We start from the raw sequence: 21299 nt of genomic DNA on the forward strand, positions 1-21299 counted from the left end.
TAAAAATAAAATTTGCTCGGAAGAGAGAAATCCGCCTTCTCCTAACAACGCCTGCACACTTGTTGGCCTTAGGTCATTCAGAGAGGCAGATTTCCTTCCCCAGGTCAGCGGTTGCTTTGACATTCCTGCCTTGATGTGCAGACCTTAGTCCCAGGTCCCCAAGTCCCCTGAGGTGAGGCTCTTCAACTTTGTAACAAAACCAGCCTTTGCCTTTCTGTTCATTTGCTAACATGGCTGAAGTCTGGTTGTTGTGGCCAGCTGAGCAACAGTTCTTGCTTTAAATGGTTTTATATTTTCTGTCTGGATCTTTCAGCACAGGATCAAGTCTCAGGACTTTCTGACACATTGTGTCTTCTCATTCTTAAGCAGGAATTCACCTCTAGTTCCAAGTGGTCCCTCAGAAAGCTCTGAAACTTACTCCAAATAATGACAGAATTGTCACTCACCCAGCCGTAAGCTCCTACTGTGGGCAGTTCTAACACGCCTGACGTGGTGATTGGCCAACCCTCCAACCCACAGCATTTTCCTCCTCCTGTCTGAGGCTGCTGAGGTCAGTGAGTTGCTCCAGTCTCAGTTGCTTCCATGGCCTGGTTCATTCATCTGTCTACAGCTCTCTGCAGGCTGAACTTTGACCTCTTCACACTTTACCTTTCTCTCCTGTCATTTTCCACCAAGCCAAGAAAAACAGAATTTCAAAATAGTATGCGAGTGATCTACACGTGTCAGTCACGTGTGTGTCAGCCACATGTAAAGTAGATGCCACGTGACTTCAAAAAATTGTATCTGGCGCACTAGAAGCAGATTCTTGGGTGTAGATAATAGTGTGTTCTCAAGACTCTTGTGTGTTTCTGCAGCTGATGAAGGCAGTGAAGACGGAATAGAAAGGACGTGCGACACCCTGCTCATGTGCATCGTCACGGTGCTCAACCAGGGCCTCAGGAACGGCGGTGGAGTGGGCGACGTGCTGAGACGACCCTCGAAAGATGTGAGCAAGACGGACATGATTATTTCCTCCCTTCCTTCCCTCTGTCCTCCCTTCATGTCTGTCCTTCCTCCGTGTTTCCTCCTCTCCCTCAGCCTCCCTCCCTCCCTCCCTTCCTCCCTCCCTCCCTCCCTCCCTCCCTCCCTCCCTCCCTCCTTCCATCCACTCTTTCCTTCTTTCCTGAATTGGGGATTAAATCTATCAACATGACATATCCCCAGACCTCTTTTCACTTTTTTTTTTTTAAAAAAAGATTTATTTATTATATATACAGTATTCTGCAGGCTAGAAGAAGGCACCAGCTCTCATTACAGATGGTTGTGAGCCACCATATGAATGCTGGGAATTGAACTCAGGACCTCTGGAAGGGCAGCCAGTGCTCTTATCCCCTAAGCCATCTCTCCAGCCTCTTTTTACTTTTTGAACTTTGAGATTAGGAGTTTCACTACATTGCCCAGGCTGGCCCTAAACTCACTCTGTAGCCCAGGCTGGCCTTGAAATTGCTGTTCTTCTGCCTCAGCCTCCCTGAGGAGGCCTCCTGACAGGCCCATAGCACACAGGTATGGTTTCCTTCCTTACCAGTATTTACAGTAAGGTTTTGGTTTCCAGGGCTACAGTGACATTTGCCTTTGATATGTAAAGGTGGCTGTAAAACCAGTCAATTGCACAGTGGACTCACAGAGGATCAGGGGTGAAACAAAAGCCTGTGGCTGTAGCTGGGCTCCAGTCTGAACTGCACGTTGTGTCATGGCCACAAAACCATGGCCGCTAACTCTGTAGGAGCTGATTGTTAAATAGAACACAGCAGCTCGGCTGCCTGTGTCTGCAGAATTCCCAGTGCATGGACTTCCTCTGCTTCTGCATAGGAAGAACCTCCACTATTTACCATGATGATTTCAAAGTGTGGAGGAATTCTAACAGAACTTCAGACATTAAAATGAAAAGGCAAGAATGTTTCTCAGTAACTGTGAATGTTGAAGCACCAGGCTGGAAGCCTATGCAGCTTTCTTCTGCAGCTCTCCTGTTATGTAATGTCCAATCATCTTGTTAATAAGCTCGGCTCTCATATGAGCAGCTGGATCCCTTGGTCTCTGGTGTGCTTTTTACCATTGCAGACCAGACAGGATCCACAAGAGCTGTGTCCTTGTCAGAATAAGGACAGAACCTACTGCAGAACTTGAGAAAGCACCAGGGTTTCCTCAACTAGCCTTGGGATTGTGTTTGACCCCTTTCTGCTTGATGTCTGGGGAGACTGCATGATTGTTTTTCTCACCGATATGATAAAAATGCCCCAAAAAAGCAGATTAAGAAAGGAAGGACTCATTTTGGCTCACATAGCTTCTACCCGCAGGATGCAGTGTGAGCAGGGACAGGGTCTGGTCTATAAGGCTTCAGGGCCCACCCCCACTGACTCACTTCCTCTGGTGAGGCTCCACCTCCTGAAGGTTCCACAACCTCCCCAAACAGCACCACCAGATGAGGACCTCATGTCCAAACAATGTGAGCCTGTGCAGACGATTTGAATCCATCGCCAGTAACAACACATAAGAAAGTGTTGTCCTGTCGGGGGTAAAGTGTATCAGCTCCAGAGAAATGGAGGGATTCTGAGAGCAGGCTTCAGGCAGTCCCTTAACTGGAGGGGAAATAAGGACAGAGAGAGGTTTCATTTTCCTAACAGGCTGCTGTTTGTGGTCACTCAGAATTCTGTTGATTATCTGCTTTATGCCGGACAGTGTGCTAACTGGACAGCTGTGAAGTGTGTGTGTAATCTATGTGTGTTTTGCACCTTTGTTTCAGGAGCCCTTGTTTGCTGCCCGGGTGATTTATGACCTCCTTTTCTTCTTCATCGTCATTATTATCGTCCTTAACCTGATTTTTGGTGTGATCATTGACACCTTTGCTGACCTCAGAAGTGAGAAGCAGAAGAAAGAAGAAATTCTGAAGACAACTTGTTTCATCTGCGGTAGGTGCCCCTTACCCCGTTATGGTGAGAGATGGGTAAATTGCCCTCCCAGATGCAATAATGGATAGACAAACTGCTCAGCAGGAAAAAGGGATGAGAATGATTTCCACTTTTCATGCTTTAGGAAAAAATATTTTAATGCGAAGCCTGGATAAAATTCAGGTTGCATAATGTTGCATGAGACTGACATTCTCTGCTTCCATAAATAGATGCAAGAATCACCCCAAACTCTTCTGCCATTATCTCTGTGGTTTATCTAGTCCTCTGACTGTAGAGTGTGCTGCCAGATGCCAGGCGGTTCCACCAACTGGCAAGCGAGTGTCTCATCACGATAGCATATTGAGTATATTACAGAGTGACTTTTATTTTGTTAGATTATGAACCCAGATTCCACTCATTGGCATCACCATTTTATATTCAAAACTAGGCATTATCCTATCGTTACAGCTGCGCACGTGCACACGCGCGCGCGCACACACACACATACATACACACACACACACATATATATCATGCATTTCACGGAACATACGAATACTATAGAACATACCACACTTGTGTACATTATACACCTGCCATACCCCATATACCCACACTACACACAACCTTCTACAGGCTGCATACACACACACCACATATACTGCACATGTGTGCACACACATCCTTTTCTTCTGCCCCATATTTGTCTCTCAGGCCAAACCAACTTTTTCTTCGTGGCCATCTTCTCTCAGTCCTCCCCTTCTCTGTATCCATTGTCCCTCTCTGGCTTCACTTGCCACTGTGGTCCCTCCTCTGAACCCCAGACTCACGCTTACCCCTCCACTCTCCTGTCCTTTGGTCTTCACCACCCTGTCTACCGTCTAACTTATGCCGGGCCTTGGCAAGGCCTGTCCTCTGCCTCCATGGCTTTTCTCACCTTGTTCCATTCTCCTCTGTGGCTCTTCTGAGCCATTTCCTCCTTCCTCCCGCTGAAAGTGTACCTGGGAATAATGTGTCATAATATGCATGCCCTAGGGAAGAATGCATATTAACCATAACCTGTAGTGACGCTGCGGGCAGGCCTGCTTTTCATCCTGCCTGGCTTCTACACGGCTAGCTTAAAACCCAAAATAACAACACACAAATAGTATTCATTTAAACACTGCTTGGCCCATTAGCTCTAGCCTCTTACTGGCTACTTGGTTAACCCATTTCTAATAATCTGTGTAGCACCACGAGGTGGAGGCTTACCGGGAAGATTCTAACCCACATCCATCATGGACCGGAGCTTCATCACGTCTGTCTCACTGAGGAGAGGCATGGCATCTGCCCAGAGAGGAGAGGCATGATGATTTCCCGGGGCGTCTGCCTCACTCCCAGCATCCTGTTCTGTCTACTCCACCCACCTATGTTCTGACGTATCAGGCCAAGCAGTTTCTTTATTAATTAACCAATGAAATCATCAGATAGATAGAAGACACACCTACATCAATAACCTGTTTCAGCATTCATGATCTGTGCTGAAACAGTCATTTAGTCAGTCAGACAGACAGATACACACACACACACACACACACACACACAGAGACACACACACATAGCTCTCTTTATGGGACATGATAGAGAAGTCTTTGGGTTGCTGAAGGTAACAAGAAGATAGACACTTCTTTTTATTGACTTTTTTAATGAGCTCTATATTTTTCTCTGCTGGAGGAGATGCAAAGACACCTGGGAATGTGGTGTGCGTGCTCTGACCTGCTGGCTCCATAATGGTGGGATGTGCTGTTGCTGCTAAGGTCACAGGACAGATGGGTGATGGCCTGTCTCGGGAGGGGGCTCAGTGTGCCCCTGCTGGTTCCTGGATTCCCATCAGGTCATGGTGATTTCCAGAGCAGTCTTTTGCTGTTCCACCTGGAGGGCAGCCCAAATGGACACAATCCAGAAGAGGAGTGGATGAACTAAGCCTTGCAGAGACATGCATGGTAGACCCCATGAGCCTACTGGGAGTCCCCCTCTAGGTGACTGGGCAGAGCCAGGTAGAGAACATTAGACTGGTGCCTGTGAGCAAATAGGAAGGTGCTTGGGGAGCTCCTCAGGTCCCTTGAGCTGTGACAGACTCCCCGAGTCCTCTTTTATAATGGTGGCATAACTGTTGACCAGAGCACCGTGAAGAGAGCCTCTGTCTGCCCTCAACACGAAGGGAGGCAAGAGCTATGTGATGTTCATTGCTTCTGTGCCTTCATGACTGGTGACATTGCCTCTCTTCTTCCTCCTCCCTCCCCCTTTCTCACATTCGTGTATACGTGTATACATGATGTGCGGTGTCTTTCTGTAGATGTGTTGCTTTTGTTGGTTAATAAATAAAACTGCTTTGGTTTATGGCAGGGCAGAATAGAGCCAGGCTGGAAGGGATATATATATAGAGAGAGGAGGTGGAATGAGAGATGCCAGATAGCTGCTGAAGGGGGACATGCTAGAACCTTACTCAGTAAGCCACTGTCTAACGATAATACATAGATTAATAGAAATGGGTTAACTTAAGATGTAAGAGTTAGTTAATAAGAAGCCTGAGCTAAGAGGCCATACAGTGTTGTAATTAATATAGTTTCTGTGTAATTATTTGGGTCTGGGCAGTCTGGAAACAAACAAGCAGTCTCTGCTTACATATATACATATACATACATATGTATATATATGTGTGTGTATACATATATATATATATCCTTACATGTACATGTGTACACATATATACATATATAATTTGTGACCAACTGCCAGAGCAAGGCAGGCCAATAGCATGAATGGAAAACCCTTGTCCTTCAGTTTGTCATTGGGATGCTTGATGGTTTTGAAAGACCAGGCTGCCCAGGGTGGAGCTCAGATTTGCTTGAAGAAAGCTGAGGCCAAAGAAGAATCTCTTGTCTGTGTCTGGACCGGATGAGGGATAGTGAGGTTGGGTTGATAGAACCACAGAGATGTTCTGCGGCCACTCAGGAGTGTGAAGAAGAAACATGTCTGGAAACCTGAAGGAATGCTCCTTCAATCCTGAGAGAGAACTAAACCCCTGGACTTTGGAAAAAATCAAAAACAAACAAACCAAATGCTCTAGTTTCTCTCTGCATGAAACTATGGCTGTTTTCGATTCTCCTCAGTGAGTTGTGTGTTGCCTCCCAAAGAACAATCTTCTTCATCTGCATCTCTGGTACTCAGAGATGCCTCATTCCTTCATGCTAGCTCTCTAGAAGAGGGGTTCTGACTTTGCCTGCACCCCATCCCCCAGTGTCCATCCCATTCTTTCACGCTAGCTCTCTAGAAGAGGGGTTCTGATTTTGCATGCACCCCCATTCCCCAGTGCCTCATCACCCTTCTCTCCCACACCCATTTAACCCCACTTTTGCCGAGTACACACCCCAGCACCACGCTCTCCAGGCCTCCTCTTCTGTTCCGCGTTGTCGAGACAGTGAAGCTGACACAACCTCCTGGCAGCCACACGGACCCAGCCCAAGTGCAGTGTCCTGCGTCTCCTTCCCCTTCCTCTGCTCAGCTCTGGATCCTGACTGGCATATGGCAGCAACAGATCTCCGACTGCCTGCAGTAAGCCGGGCTGGAAGTCCTCCCTCACGTCAGCATCTCTGCTCCCTCCTTCCAACATTCCAGCTACCCTGGGCTAACAGTTCTGCTTCCACAGGCTCACACCGCATCCTGCCATGAATCCTCACAGCCACACGTGGGCCTGCTCAGTGCTGCCAGGCTAACCTGTCTAGTACAGAAGCCATCAGCAACATGGTGCCACCCATTACTGTAAAGTTCTAGTTTTCCTGGTAGTAAAACACTTCACAATCTGGAACCCTTCTTCTCCTTCTCCCTTTCTTCCTCCTCCTTTCTCCCTTTTTGTGAATGGATTTTCCTTTGGGCCACCAGCTCACAAAATATGGCATGGAAACTTATTATTAATTATAAAAGCTCGGCCTATAGCTTAGGCTTGTCCCATTAGCTCATATAACTTAACTTGACCCATTTCTATTCATCTACGTGTTGCTACGTGACTTGTGGCTTTTACCTCTCCTCATGCATGTCTTGCTCCCTCTGCATCCAGCTGGTCACCTATACCTCCTACCTAACTATTGGCCAGTGAGATATTTATTAAAGCACCCATGATGACAAACAAAATACCTCACAACACCTCTTCCCCCTTCTCTTCTTTCCTTCTTCTTCCCCTTCTTTAGGGTGTTTTCATCCCCTTTCCTCTCATTTATGTTTCAAGTCCCAGTCTGAGCACGTTCCTCATGGTTCACACTGTAGTGAGAGGATGTGCTGGCTGAAATCCCGCCCCTGAGAGCCATGGAACTCCATCCTGTCTTTAAGGCCCAGCCCCAGTCTAGGATTCATGAACGCTTTTCAAAGTCTCACTCGGCAGGATAAACACGAGTGCTCCTGCATGGCTGTCGTCACACGGTGCTCAGTGGTGTGTGTCCGCCTCTGTTTGATACCGTGCACCCTGATACTGTAGAAAACCTATGAGCCCCTAGTCAGGTAGACGCTACCGTCCACAGTTCCACACCCTGATGACGTAACCTTGGTCAAACTTCTTGCCCTGGGCTGTTCTTTGCTTCTCTGGCATGAGGAGAGTCTACAGCCCTGCTTTGAGGCTGTGCTTGCTGTAATTGAGATCTTGTTTATTAAATCCTCTGCTACTGTGAAAAGGTGAGGAAGTTAATTGCTTCCATGTCTGTGTGGGGCTCATTCTGTGTCTGGTAATGAATGACTAGGGGGTAAATTAGCCCCAACACTTATATGGCTGGTTAGCACACAAGGAAGGGCGCTCAGTACTGAGTAGATCTGCGCTTCATGTCAAAAGCCTTGGTGCAGATAGGGAGATAGCCCAGAAAAGTGCTTGTCACACGAGCTGAAGACCTGAGCTCAGATGTCCGCACCCACATGGGAAGCTGAGCACAGCAATGTAAGCCTGTAACCTTTAGGAGGCGGGGTAGGCAAACTGGGGCTCGCTGGCCATCCAGTTAGTCCTCAAACAAAGTAAAGTGATTGAGAAAATCCTGACATATACCTCTAACCTCCACATGCATGTGTATGTATGCAGCACATGAGTACACAGACAAAGCCTAGGTTTACTGATTCCGGATAGTTCCAAACTTTGCCACACACTGAGTATTGTCTCAGTGGTACGACATTTCTCTGGATACAGGTGATGGATCCAAAGGCTCAGGGTGATGCTATATCAACCAAGTCTATGTTGATTTTCTGGAAGCTTTGTCCTTATTCAAAAGACTGAAGGATCCTAAACAAAAAAATTTATAGTATAATAAATAGAGTATCATAAAGTAAAGCAAATTAGTATACATATTTGAAATAAAATTGAAACTTTGAAAAAAGTTCAAGTGGTTGAGCACTTGCCCACTCTATGTGAAGGCCCAAGTTTGATCCCTTTACCAAAAGAAAATGGTATATACTGGGGACTAGGGAGCTGTCTTCGGCAGTGAGGAGCACAGGCTAAGAGGCATCCATGTAGGTGCCTTTCAACCACTTGCAACTCCAGCTCCAGGATTCGCATGCCCTCTTCTGGCCTTTGTGGGCATCTGCACTCATGTGCACATACACACCAACACCACGCCTGCACTGTACACACATGCATACACACACACACGTGCGCGCACACACACGCACACACATACACACACGCACACACATGCACACACGCACACACATGCACACACACACGCACACACATGCACACACAGAGATGCACACGCGCACACACACACACACACGCAGAATGAAGAGGCCTGGATAACAGGCCAGTTCACATGGTAAAGAGGACTCATGCCGTAGTGGATGGTGGATGTTACCAGAAATTCACCACAGAGAGTAAAAGTCACTCTTGATTTCTCTTGCTCCCCACATCCGAGGACATATCATGGCTCTCGGGTTTTCACTCATTCATTCAGTTCTCCCGTCAAGCTTGGGTGAACTTTTCTGCTCGTCTGAGTACTGTGCAGGTGGCGTTCAAACTCTAAGCAGACAGTGCGGTGAAGGAAACTGACATGTTCATGGCAAGGGGTTGCAGGCACAGGGGACCAGCCATCCGGCTGTATCTGTGGGGTCCAGTGGTGCCAAAGACTGAGCACCTGCAAGGCTGAAGAGAGCACAGCTGGAGGCAGAGTTTCCCCAGCACGTGGAGGATTTGAGGGGTGAGAGAAAGGTCCACACACCGGACAGCACAGGAGCTCGGGGATGGCTTCAAGTGCCTGTCCATGGGACATCCTTATTGTTATCAGAGATAGAAAGGGAGTCAGAGAAGCACATTTTCAATGAGCTAAGTTGGACAAGCCTGCCGCTAACCCTGTGGCGTTCTCCAGCAGACAGCTGGATATGGGAACTGAACTTAAGGTCAGTCTTGGAGGGAAGGATGCAGGAACCACCAGTGTGGGGATGGTTATCCTTGGGAGTGAAAGTCATGCCCCAGAGAGCAAGAACCCATGAGGGTGAAAACAGCACGACCCCATCATACCTTCTCCTCCTTTGTCCTGCCCCCTCCCTCTCCACTGTCCTTTCTCCTGTCTCCCATGTTCTGCCCCCAGAACTATGTAAACTGTGGTTCTGAATCACCAAGAAGTCCACAGCACAAAGGGAAAGTGCCAGAGATTTGAGTCTAAAGATCTTTGGATTCTTTAATCACACCCTATTTGCTGTTTTGAGGAATGACCCTCCCCACACAAGTCCGTGGTGGCTGTGGGAGGCTTTGTGCTCATGTCTCAGTAGACTGAGAGGAGAAGGTGGGTGTCAGCATTCATCTGGCCCTCTCCTTCCTCTCTTCATTCGGTCCAGTACTCCAGCTAAAGGACGGTGCCACTCACATCACGGTGTGTCTTCCTTCCTCCTGGAGGCAACCCCACAACACACACACGCGTGTGTCCCGCTAATGACTGAGGCTTTTGTATTTTACTGTGTGTGTGTGTGCACATGTGTGTGCACGTGTGTGTAGTTTATGTGCCCTGTCTGGGAATGGAAGTCATCAGAGGCCAAAAGAGGCATGAGATTCATTGGAACTGGAGTTACAGGCAGTTGTAAGCTGCCATGTGTTCCTCTGCAAGAGCTGTGAATGCTCTTAACCACTGAGACATCTTTCCAGCTCCCCTGGCCTTTTATTAACTCAGTCAGATTAAAGTCAAAATTAGCCATCTTGCTATGCAATGCCATGCATGAGTGCTTTAAGCTTTGCTGTTGAACAAAGTTTTCTATCAGATGCTGAGACTGTGTCCCCTTTCTGCCCATTATTGATGGGCATTTGCGTTTTTTTTAACTTTGGGGTGGCAGGGACTGTGGTGTGGTGAGCATCTTTGAGCAGGTGTCTGTGTGCGCATTCCTCCTTCATGATCTGGGCACGAGCTCCTGAGTCATGCTGGGACCATGTGGATTCTTTAGAAATGGCCCGTTTCATAAAGCAGCTGCCTGATTTTACATTTCTTTAGTAGCATGAGGGTCCAGTATTTCCACCTCCACCCCACATTGTCATTATCTGCTTTCAATCTTAGTGGAAGAACATTTTACTCCTGAACACTCCTAACTCACCCAATGTCTGTTTCATTAAATGCCAACCATGTGTCAAACGCTGATGTAAACCATTAGGACCATGTGACAAGCAGAGGCACGGGTATCTGTAGTCGAAAACACATGACAAATATCAGTCAAGGCTTGGTAGCACGTGCCTGCAGCCCCCAGTGAGGAAACAGATGCATTACAATCATACAACTGAGGCCAGCCTTTTTTACGTAGCAAGTTCCAAGCCAGCCAGGGCTAAGTAGTGAGACACTGTCTCAAAAACAAAAAAAAAAGACATAAAAGTAGTAAGTGTAAATGTGTGTGCAGATCCCCGGGGAAGCACACTTCTTTTTTCAGTCTGGCCTGCAGCAGGCGCTCCCTGGCAGGCATGGTTACTCTGTTACCTGGGATCTGATGTCCAGTGTAATTGAACAACTTCCACACTGCTGTTGTAAGCCTGAGAGAAGGTGATGAACCACACATGAAAGCAGGCGCCTGAAGTGAAGCCCTTGCTTTGCTGGGACAACTGATGCTGGTTAGCTAGATCTGAGGAAGTGGCCGTGACTGAGGAGAGACCAGCGTCACTGAGGCTAAATCTTCAGGGAAGTGTTTCCTGGGAGCACACAGAAGCTGTGTTCCACAGGCAGCCAAGGTTGTACTTAGTAATGTGTAAAAGTCATCCAGGTGCTACTGGTTTTGAAGGCAGGAAGGGGTCATGGGGAGCAGCTGAGGCTGGCAATAGGAGAGGCCAGGAGAGGCCATTGGAGAAGTTACAGCTCAGTAGCAGTGGAAGATCCAGGATCGAAAGGGCCGTGCAGGAAAGTTGAGGCTTGACACCATGGAGAGAGCCCAGGATAGGCTGTTGGCGAAAGTTCAGTCCAGTTGCAGCAGCAGGCCCCAGGAGTTTGGAGATGCCAGTACCATGGGATGGCCACCAAGAATAGCAGCAGCAGTGGAGTGGAGCCTGCCCCAGCTTAAAATATGAGCTGTGTGTGCTGCAGAGGGTGGGGCTGAAGAAGTGACCAGCCCTTTGAAGGAGCCCAGAAGATCATGAATGAATCTCAGACATTGGACATTGAGTTGTTTACACTACTGGAGTTTGATTTTACTTTGGTATGATTGTAACTGTGCCCTGGCTCATCCCTCTTGAAGTAAGACTGTATTTAACTTATTTTTTATTTTATAGGAGCCCACAGTTTAGACACTTTTGATTTTAAAAGAGACTGTGGGTGTTTTTTTTTTTAAAGAGGTGGTTTGTGTTTGTAAGGCTGTGCGGTGTTTAAGTTTGTAAAATGTTTATATAGCGTGATGTTTATATTGATGTGTGATCTTGGGAATGAACAAGAAAGGAGAGGCTGTGACTGTACAGCGATGTTCTTGTGTTAAGTTGACAAAGGATCGGTTGTTCTGCATAGTTTTATTTCAGTTTGGCACAAGCTAGAGTCATCACTGATGGACAATGATGTGGGAGTGTAGGCCAAATGAACCCCTTCTCCCAAGCTTGCTTTTGGTCATGGGGTTTCATCACAGTCGTAGTAACCCTGACTGAGAATTGAAGTGGCCACCCCAGTGCCCCCCCCCCAGCTTCTTTGAGTATCACGGACTAGGGACCCTGAGGACAGTTCTTGTCCTGGCACGGTGCCCACTGGCTGTCTCTGATCAAAGGCTTTGTTGGTTGCAATCGGCCGCTCTCCTTTAACCCAATGCCTTGATAGAAAGGAATCTTTCTTCTGCCACGATTAACCAGTATTCCTTTTCTTTGCGGTTTTCTTTCTGAAATCTTTGTTTGCCTCTGTGTGTGTGTGTGTGTGTGTGTGTGTGTGTGTGTGTATGTGTGTGTGTGTGTGTTCACCAGCCTGTGTGAGTGGCCATCAGAGGGCAACTTTGGAGTCATTTCTTGCCTTCCACCCTGTTTCAATGAGGGGTCTTTCTTGTGTTTCTGATACCTGCAAGCCCCCAGGCAATTCTCCCGTCTCTGCTTCCCATCATGCAGCAGGAGTGTTAGGATTAAAGGTACGCTCTACTGAACTGGACCTTACGCGGACTCCAGTAATCAAACGTGATCACCTGGCTCGTATGGCAAATGCTATTCCTACCGAGTCATCTTTCCTTTTCTTGAACAATCATCATAGTCTTTTCTGTTATACTTTTGGTATGGTTGAGTTTGCCAGTTTTAATATGACTATATTTAAGATTATCTGCAACTCTGTAATAGAACTGCCCATTCCCAAGGATCATGGGGAAGGAAAACAGATGTTAGTTGGGGGCGAGTTTATAAACCACAGACTCTTTTATCTAGAGCTGTTATGTATTGTTACTTTTTAAAAGTTTTGTTTATTATTATGTATACAGTGATCTGTCTGCCTGTATGCCTGCAGGCCAGAAGAGGGCACCAGGTCTCATTACAGATGGCTGTGAGCTAGCATGTGGTTACTGGGAATTGAACTCAGAACTTTTGGAAGAGCAGACAGTGCTCTTAACCACTGAGCCATCGCCCAGCCTGTGTAATTGTTTTAAATTCTAACAGTATTTTAAAGTGGCACACTCTTCCAGAAAGCGGGTTTGTTGTTGATTTTCAATAATGGCCGTGTTTTATTTTTGTGCTGAGAAGTTCTGAAGAAATAAAAAATTATATACATAGTGTTTCCTGTGTTTTGCAGGCCTGGAGAGGGACAAGTTTGACAATAAGACAGTCTCCTTTGAGGAGCACATCAAGTCAGAACACAACATGTGGCATTACCTGTACTTCATCGTCCTGGTGAAGGTGAAGGACCCGACAGAATACACCGGGCCGGAGAGCTACGTGGCGCAGATGATCGCGGTGAGTGTGGCTGGCTCAGCCGCTCCTGATTCTCCAACTGAGCTCATGTCGCAGCTCAGAGGCCTTCAGTGTCCAACTCTCCCCTGTCCCCGTCTCGGGCGAGAGATATTCTGGCTCTGACTTTTTGTGAGCCTTCAAATAAGGTTGTCAGTCGCTGGAGAATTTCCACACTGCTGATGTCATCCTCGTTATCTGGTCAAATCTATGTCTCCAGGGCACGGGTAGCATTCTCCCAGGGATGATCTGTGTAGTGAGGAGCTTCCCCTGATATCTCTGACCTCTGACCCCAAAGCCCTGACCTCAAACCTCCAGTCACCACTGGACCTCTCAGTTCCCAAATCTGGAAGTTTCATATTGTCGCATGCAAACCGAAGAGTCATGCTTCAAGAGATTCCTTGAATTTCCAAAAACAGTAACTCAAAAAGGCTTGTGTTTATGAATGTGTGTGTGTTTAGGGGAGCCTGGTGGGTGACCACTGGTTTTGGCTTTAGAGGAAGCTGACCCTTCTGCTCAGTCCTAAGTCCTGGTGTTGGGTCAGCAATGGTGAGAGAGCGAGGTAAAGAGAGAGAGGGACCAATAGGAGGGGATATGGAGTTAAGGGAAGCAAGTAAGGCAAAGAGAAGAGTAAGGGGAGTGGCTCTAGACCTGACCCTGAAGGAGTAGGTCACCTACTTAAATAAAAAAGACACAATACTGCCACAGCCTGCCCACTCATCCATCCCTCCACCCATTCATCCATCATCTATTTATATCCATCTATCCAACCATCTGCCTATCATGCATCTATCTTTCTACCCATCCACTATCTATCTGTTTGTCTGTCTGTCTGTCTATCATTTCACCTATCAATACATCCATCCATCTGTTCGTCCATCTATCTGGGCATTGTCTTATTGAAAATGTAGGTTGACACAGTGTTGATTCGCTTACCTGTCAGTAGCTGTGTGTCTCCGGAAGATTGTGTGTAACTAGAGCTTTTATACCTTGACATCTTCCGGGCATTTTCATTCTTGACTTCTGGTTATGACTGCTTTCTCTGCATTCTTCCTTAGACATGGACAGAAGCTAGTCTATTTCCCCACGTTTACTTTTCTCTCCTCTTCCTTTCCTGTATGTGGGGGAAGGGTAATGATCCCCTTAGGGACCCTATCATGGCTTCGTTCATGCGTTCTGGACAGTGTTTCTGGGAAACATTCCCCATCTGCTCATTGGGAGAAGAGCATCTAAGACATAGAACTTACAGATGTGACCTCATGGCTGTACTCTATCAAAGTTGAGTAAATTTTATAGTTTTATATTGATTTTGCTCCTGTAAAGTCTTTTGTATGAGATATTTCTGAGAATACAGTGCAAAGAATGGCATATCCCTCTTCTGTAGAGCTCGGTTGTGAGGGAACCGCCAACTGAAAGTGAGTGGTGTGCCATGTTTGCCCAGTCATGTGATGCGGACCTGTAGAGGCTGACAGTCACAGAGTGGCATCTGATGTGGAAAGGTTGTTGGGAGTGTCTGTGTGTCCTGGGGAGTAACACACAAGGCAGGACTTGTGCGGTGGATTTTGTCTGCTGGATCAGAGTAGGTTCTCATGAGGAACAGCAGGGACAGCTGGGAATGAGTTGCTCAGACCCTCTGAGATGTTAGTTAGCTGTCACTATTGGCGTGTCAAACACCTGACAGGTCTCGAGGGAAGAAAGGGGTGTGTGTGTGTGTGTGTGTGTGTGTGTGTGTATGCACATGCACACGTGTGTACATGTGTGCATGTGTGCCTCTGGTGGGGGTGTAGGCATCCAGGCATCTGCATATGTGAAGCCAGAAGCTGACATCAGGTACAACTATCTTGATCACTTGCCACCTCTGTTTGCTCTGAGACAATCACTCATCAGATCTAGATGTGGTGGTTTGAACGAGAGTGGACTCCCTAGATCTGAATACTTGCTCTGCCCTTGGTGGAACTGCTTGAAAAGGATTAGGAGGTGTGGCCTCGTTGGAGGAGGCGTGTCACTGGGGGTGGACTTAGAGGTTTCAGAAGTCCACGCCATTCCCAGTGAGCTCTCTCTGCCTTATGCTTGTGGATTGATGTGTACATTCTCAGCTACCACTCCAGCACCATGCCTGCCTGCCTCTATGCTCTCTACCACAATAGTCGTGGGCTCTAATCCTCTGGAACCATTAGCCAAATAAACTCTTTCTTCTATAAGTCACCATGGTCACGCTGCCTTCTTATAGCAACAGAAAAATAATTACAACACTGGAGTTCACCATTTCAGCTAGACTGGCTGGTCAGTGAGCTCCAGGGGTCTGTTGCTTCCATCACGCCCCTGCCCCAGCACGGGAGTTGCAGGCACACGTGCTGCCATGGCTGCCTTTTACATGGGTGCTAAGGATCCAAACGTAGTCCTTGTTCTTGCAGACAGCAAGCGCTTCGCCTGCTGAGCCATCACCTCGCACTGAAAGATTAGTTTTGCTCGTGGTTCCCCGGGTTCAATCCACAACCACCTGGCTCTGCATTGGGGGCCCAGTGCGAGGCAAGGTATTACAACAGTGGAAAACTGTTCACCTAATGGCCAACAGGAAGCAGAGTGGAACAGGCACCGGAAGGGGTGAGGGCAAGATGGAAGCCCTAGGGACACACCTCCTCCCAGTGAAACCTCACCTTCCAGTAGTCCGATAAGACAGCAAGTGCACCAGTGATTTAATGCACTCACTGGTCAGAGCCCCCGTGGTCTGATTGTCTCTAGACAGGCCCACATCGTCACGGCCACACCCGCGTGTGCCCTTCCTCTCTCGAGTGCTTACCCAGCCAATCACACTGACAGTCGAGACCGGTCTCACTTCACTGCTCATCGTGGACCCACTTGTAGGAAGCTCTAGGAGGTGGCAGAAAAGCAGTCGGAATTTTGAGTAATGTACACCTGACATCTGAGTGTGGTTTCACTAGCCACAGAAATCCACCGGTGGTCACTGCCAAGAGAGCAGTGTGGCCTAACGTAGTACCAGGATATGGAGTGTGAGCTGCTGGGTAAAGGAAAAAGAGAACCCCACAGATGTGTTTAACAGTGAGTGAGAGGGGGGTAAGCAGAGGATGGGAGGAGGGCCAGACATCCCTGCACAAGAGTCGAGGCATGCCGGGAAAGGTGGTGTCATTGGGATAGGCCCTCTGTCTGGGGAGGAGACCGGAGTCTGCAGTGAGACTGGAAACCCAGCGTGGTGAATTCTGGATAGTGAAGTGGATGGAGCCTCAGCTCTGCTGCGGGCCTTGGGGACTGGGCGTCCCGGACTTATCTCCTACTGTCACCTAAAATGGGGAAACTGCTGCGTTCTCCCCAATGCACAGGAGTGTGTATACTCAGGGACCCAGCAGCACTGCCTGACGCAGTGCCCGGACGGTCGCTCTTGATTGTCGCTGTGTAGTCCAGGCTGCCCTGGAACTCATGATCACCCCGCCTTCATCTTCCTAACTCTGGGAGTTTAGGTCTGTGCAGCCACCATTCCTGGTGAGTGTGGGGGCTTAAATAGTTCTCGCTCTGACAGTGACAGAGGGTGGCCATCAGAACTGGCAGGCTAGCAAGGTGGGCAGAGGGGGGCAACAGGAAGAAAGGGACACCTGGGACTGAAGCCAGACACACCACAGATAAATAAGTCAAGAAGGCAGAATGCTCCAGGGGCTAGAAATGCCATTGTCGGTGTTGACAGCTACAAGAAGCCATGAAGAAGAGGCAGGTGTGAACTCTGGGCTGCATGAGGTGCAACTCTCTTCCTGCAGAGAAACTCCAGCGAAGATAGGCAGCCATCTTCAGCCTTGATATTCCCAGCAGCATTTTATCAGGCGGTCCCTCTTGAGTGTCTAGTATCACAGCTCTTTATTTGTGGTCCTGACCTTGCCCCCTTATGTCAGAGCCCTTTTCCAGAAGATTCCAGGAGAGATGAGCGCCCACAAGTTTAGGCCGATATGAAACGTCTCATTCTTGTCTGAACTACATGACTCCAGGGAGCAAGCTTTTTCCCTGAATGTTCATAGACAGAAGAAGAGGGAGAGACACATCATCTCAAGTCTGATGCAAGTAAGACAGTTCATGTGGAAGATGGCTGAGTCTGGAAAACCAAAAGTCTGTGATGTTACACACCCGACTCAGAAACGTTGCTACTCCAGGCTTTCTGGGTTGCGGCCCTGTGGTCCTGATCCTCCAACACGGCTTTCAGCACATACAGTTCCACACTCAAGCCACAGCAGGCTCACGGTACTTCTTGGGGGTAGAATCAGAAAGCATCTTTGTGCTTCTGTGCCCGGCCAGTGACAGGAATCTAAAAGACTAATGAAAACTCTTTGGCTTTATCACTTGCTAGCTCCGGAAACAAGATTCTTCGTAACAGTGCGTGGACGTTTGAGTCGGTTCAAAGCAGACACTCCTGGGAGACAGTTAGGGAAGGTGTTTGTAGCGCAAGGTTACATGTGCACATTTTCTCCTGGCAAACAAACCTTTGTCTGTGCTCAGAGGATTGGTGTAATCACTGGGAGCGGAGAAGGAGAAGGGAAAAGGATGGAGCCTCCAGGAAAGTCAGGGAAGTGGAGCAGAACTCAGCAAGCTGGGTGAGAATGTAGGAACTCCTGACCTGTCCTGCTGACAGCCTCTGTGCACCATGAGGCCTGTGCGCTTTTTCTGTTACCCCAAGGATGACATCTGAGGAGCAGTAAACAGAACAGAGATCATTAGAGAAAATATGCAGGGCTTTTAGCTGCCCCCCCCCCCAACAACTGGGGGACATTCTCAGCACCAGTGTCATTGTGGAGTCGTATTAGGGACTTTGTGACATTTGCTACTTAATTTAACAAAGGGCCCAGGCCAAACCAGAGCTGCACACAAGAGGAGGTCCCTGTGTATTCAGAGGATGGCTGTCTCCTGGTGCCCTTGTGGCACTGACTGTCCCTGGGATCCCTTAGCTACCTGCCCTGTGACCGTGGTTTGTAGGGGCCACCCTGATAGCATATCACACCTCTAGGCTCCTCTGTTCACTCAACTCTTAAGTAATAACTCCTTCCTGATCTCTGCAGTGTTCCCTGAGACGTTTTAATTTATAAGTTTTGGTAGCATAATAGTCTATTTTAACACATACACACAAAAATAATAATTTTATTGAAGGCCTCAACAGGATATGTGGTAGCTCTTTGCTCTACACACTATCTGAAATAGGCTTTAAAAACAATTCAGTAGACATGAGTTATCCCCAACATGCCAGCAACTATGCTAAAGGTTAGATGTACACAGCTAAGTACGAAGCCGTCACTTCCTTTTTAAGGAAGCGTAAAGCAGTTACTGAAGGAGTAAGTGGAACAAGGAATTAATGAATGAGTAATTTCCTTTGAGCCCTCTGATGACTGGACTTGATTTAGAGAACCACACACCAACATAGACATTCCAGGAGGCTGAACTCTGAACTTCTCATCAGGAAGTCACTCTTTCCTTTCTTTAAAACCAGAAGGTGGAGACATAGCACAGGAGGCTGGCGCCCACACAGCCAGAGGGTGGCCTGTCCCGGCCTGCTGCAGCCCAGCACCCCATCCCACACCCTTCTGAGAGAGGAGCATCTTAGCAGAGGAGCAAGGAAGACAGTGGGTGGGGCCTTTCCGTTGATCTCAGCCTCAAGAATAGTTCCTGTGGTGGAGCTTCACGCTTGTTAGTTACTCACTGCTCTGATAAGATACCCACAGAGCAAAGGGGGGCGGGGCTGACTTCGGCTCGTGGTTCCGGGAGTGCAGGAGTGCAGTCGTCACAGTGGCTTGTGGCAGCAGACATGTGAGGCTGCTTACGCACATCTTGGCAGGTCAAGAAGCAGAAGAGGATGAACGCAAGAACCTGACCACCCTTTCTCTTTTTACTCAGTCTGGGACCTCATCCCCTGAGGCGGGGACTCTCACACTCAGGGTAGGTCTTCCTTCCTCAGATAACCGTCTCTCTGGGAATGCCCTCTTCGCCACACCCAGAGTGTGTCTTCTGGGTCAAACTGAACATGAAGATGCACTATCACCTGTGGCATCTTCTCTATTGTGAGACATAAAGAAAGCCAATCATTCATCGTTCACTGCGGTAGCCACACAAGGAGTCAAAAGGACAAATGGCTTTCCACTTCCCAGTGTTGATATCTGAGTCTGCGCTTGAAATGGCTCTTGTTTAGTTAAACCGTATTTGTGAGCAGCAAGGGCAGGGCATGTTTGGGTTCATGGAAGACATCGAATTGAGATTTATGGGTAGCCGGCTTTCTCCAGTGCCATTTTCCAACTGGATTTTTGCATTATTGTTATGTGTTATAATTACGAAATTATATATTCTGATTCTATTCTTTTTAATCTACATGATTATGTAATTGGATCTAATGAAGCCAATTATGTAACTGCCTCATTTTTAACTAAAGCCTGTTTTAAAGATTTGGGGGCTTAATAAGACACTTTTTACAATGTTTCCATGGCAAGCCAAGCCAAAGGGGTCTTTGCAATTCAGAACACTCATTTGTATCAGTGTGCACATGTGGGCAGCCACCTCATTTGCTGCCCATGTCATAAGTGGAGACATCCGTCTTCAGCTGCTGGAGGAGCTGCTTAAGTTCCTGCCGGGGCTGCCCTGCCCATGCAGGAGCTACCCAGTGTATTGTTTGTTCTTGTTTTCTTCTTCGCATTTGTGCAGAAAGCCCACAAATGCCTACCTTTTAACATGCATGTCCATCTCTATATGATCCCCCTTGGCTGTTGTAAGACAGAAACTGAGTCTACAGCAGTGTGACCGCCTCCCACTGTGTGGACCCACCAGCTCAGACTCTGTATTCCAATGCTACACGTGAGGGTGAAGGATTTGAGCTTCAGAGTGTCACAGTGAATGGAAGCGGGCTGTGAGGAGAACAGAGCCAAGGGCAAGGCAAGGAAGGTAAGGGGTCTGAACTGCTTCAGGGTTCTGATTGATCAGAAACAGCAGCTGCTGAGTCCGGGAAAGAAGCCCGTGGAAGTAGGGTAGTGGCACATGCTGTACCTTTGCCCTCCAATCCTCCATTGATAAACTATGACTGGTAGATTGATCAGAACACAGACCAGACGCCAGGTGAACTGAAGGAAAACCCCAGAGGCAGCCTCCTGTCCCTGACTGTCCTAGGGCAGGCATTTGTGGTGGGGAACACCTTCCTTGGAGTCAGGCTCAGAGAAAGAGGGAGAAGTGACATCCGTAGAGCTTGAGACAGTAGATAATTTGACAACACGGTGTTCTGTGTTTATTTTGGCGTTCCCATGGTCCTGTCTCAAAAGTTAAACATGGTCTGCATATAAGTAAAGCCCCCTTGAGGAACTGCAGTGCAGATTCGATAAAATAACACGTGCTAAAGATTTCACAGAGACAGATGCCCCGAGCCTTTACCAAGGCTGAGCAACAACCAAGAGGGTCCTGATAGCTCTACCCCTTTGCACATTCAAGGAGGCTGAAGCTTAGAAATGTCATGCCTAGTACAGCACGGGGTGTCCAAGGGGTGCTCTGCCCACAATGCACCCCCACAGGAACAGCCAGCACATCCTGGTCAGGGCCTCTATAGAACATAGAAGCCCCACTTCCCCTGCAAGCAAGCCGGCCCAACTGTCCCCGGCAGCACACATGGCCCGGCACAGAGAGGAGCAATTTTAAGAATTCAGTCCACAGGGCAGGGAGTAGAGCTGGCTGGGAGACAGGAAGTCAGATGACAGCCCTGCAGTGGCGGGGAAGTCTGAGAGGAATTCTAATAGGAAGAGAGAACTGGCTCAGAGCTGTCTGCTGAGGGAGGGCTCCCGACAAGGGCAGAAGCATCGACTGCAGTCGTGAGGGTGCAGGCTGTCTCTGTCCCTTTGACAAGGGTTTTTTCTGGGTGGCACTCTGCACCAGACCATGACAAACACATAATCAAACACTTGCACCCTCCCATGATGTAGTCTACAGACTCACAATCTGACAAAGGGTAGGGCAGACTTGCCAACAGGCAGAGAGAACTTAGA

General features: G+C 48.1%; 1 protein-coding gene across 1 annotated transcript in view; it reads left to right on the top strand.

The window, feature by feature from the left end:
- Itpr2 (inositol 1,4,5-trisphosphate receptor type 2) overlaps positions 1–21299 on the top strand; it is a 391594-nt gene that overhangs the window by 339433 nt on the left and 30862 nt on the right. Inside the window, 3 exon segments of the mRNA XM_038317812.2 lie at positions 855–985; positions 2780–2945; positions 13142–13302. Coding sequence (XP_038173740.1) covers positions 855–985; positions 2780–2945; positions 13142–13302 — 458 coding nt within the window.

The sequence above is a fragment of the Arvicola amphibius genome, chromosome 2 (assembly GCF_903992535.2).
Source record: "Arvicola amphibius chromosome 2, mArvAmp1.2, whole genome shotgun sequence".
Classification (NCBI taxonomy): domain Eukaryota; kingdom Metazoa; phylum Chordata; class Mammalia; order Rodentia; family Cricetidae; genus Arvicola; species Arvicola amphibius.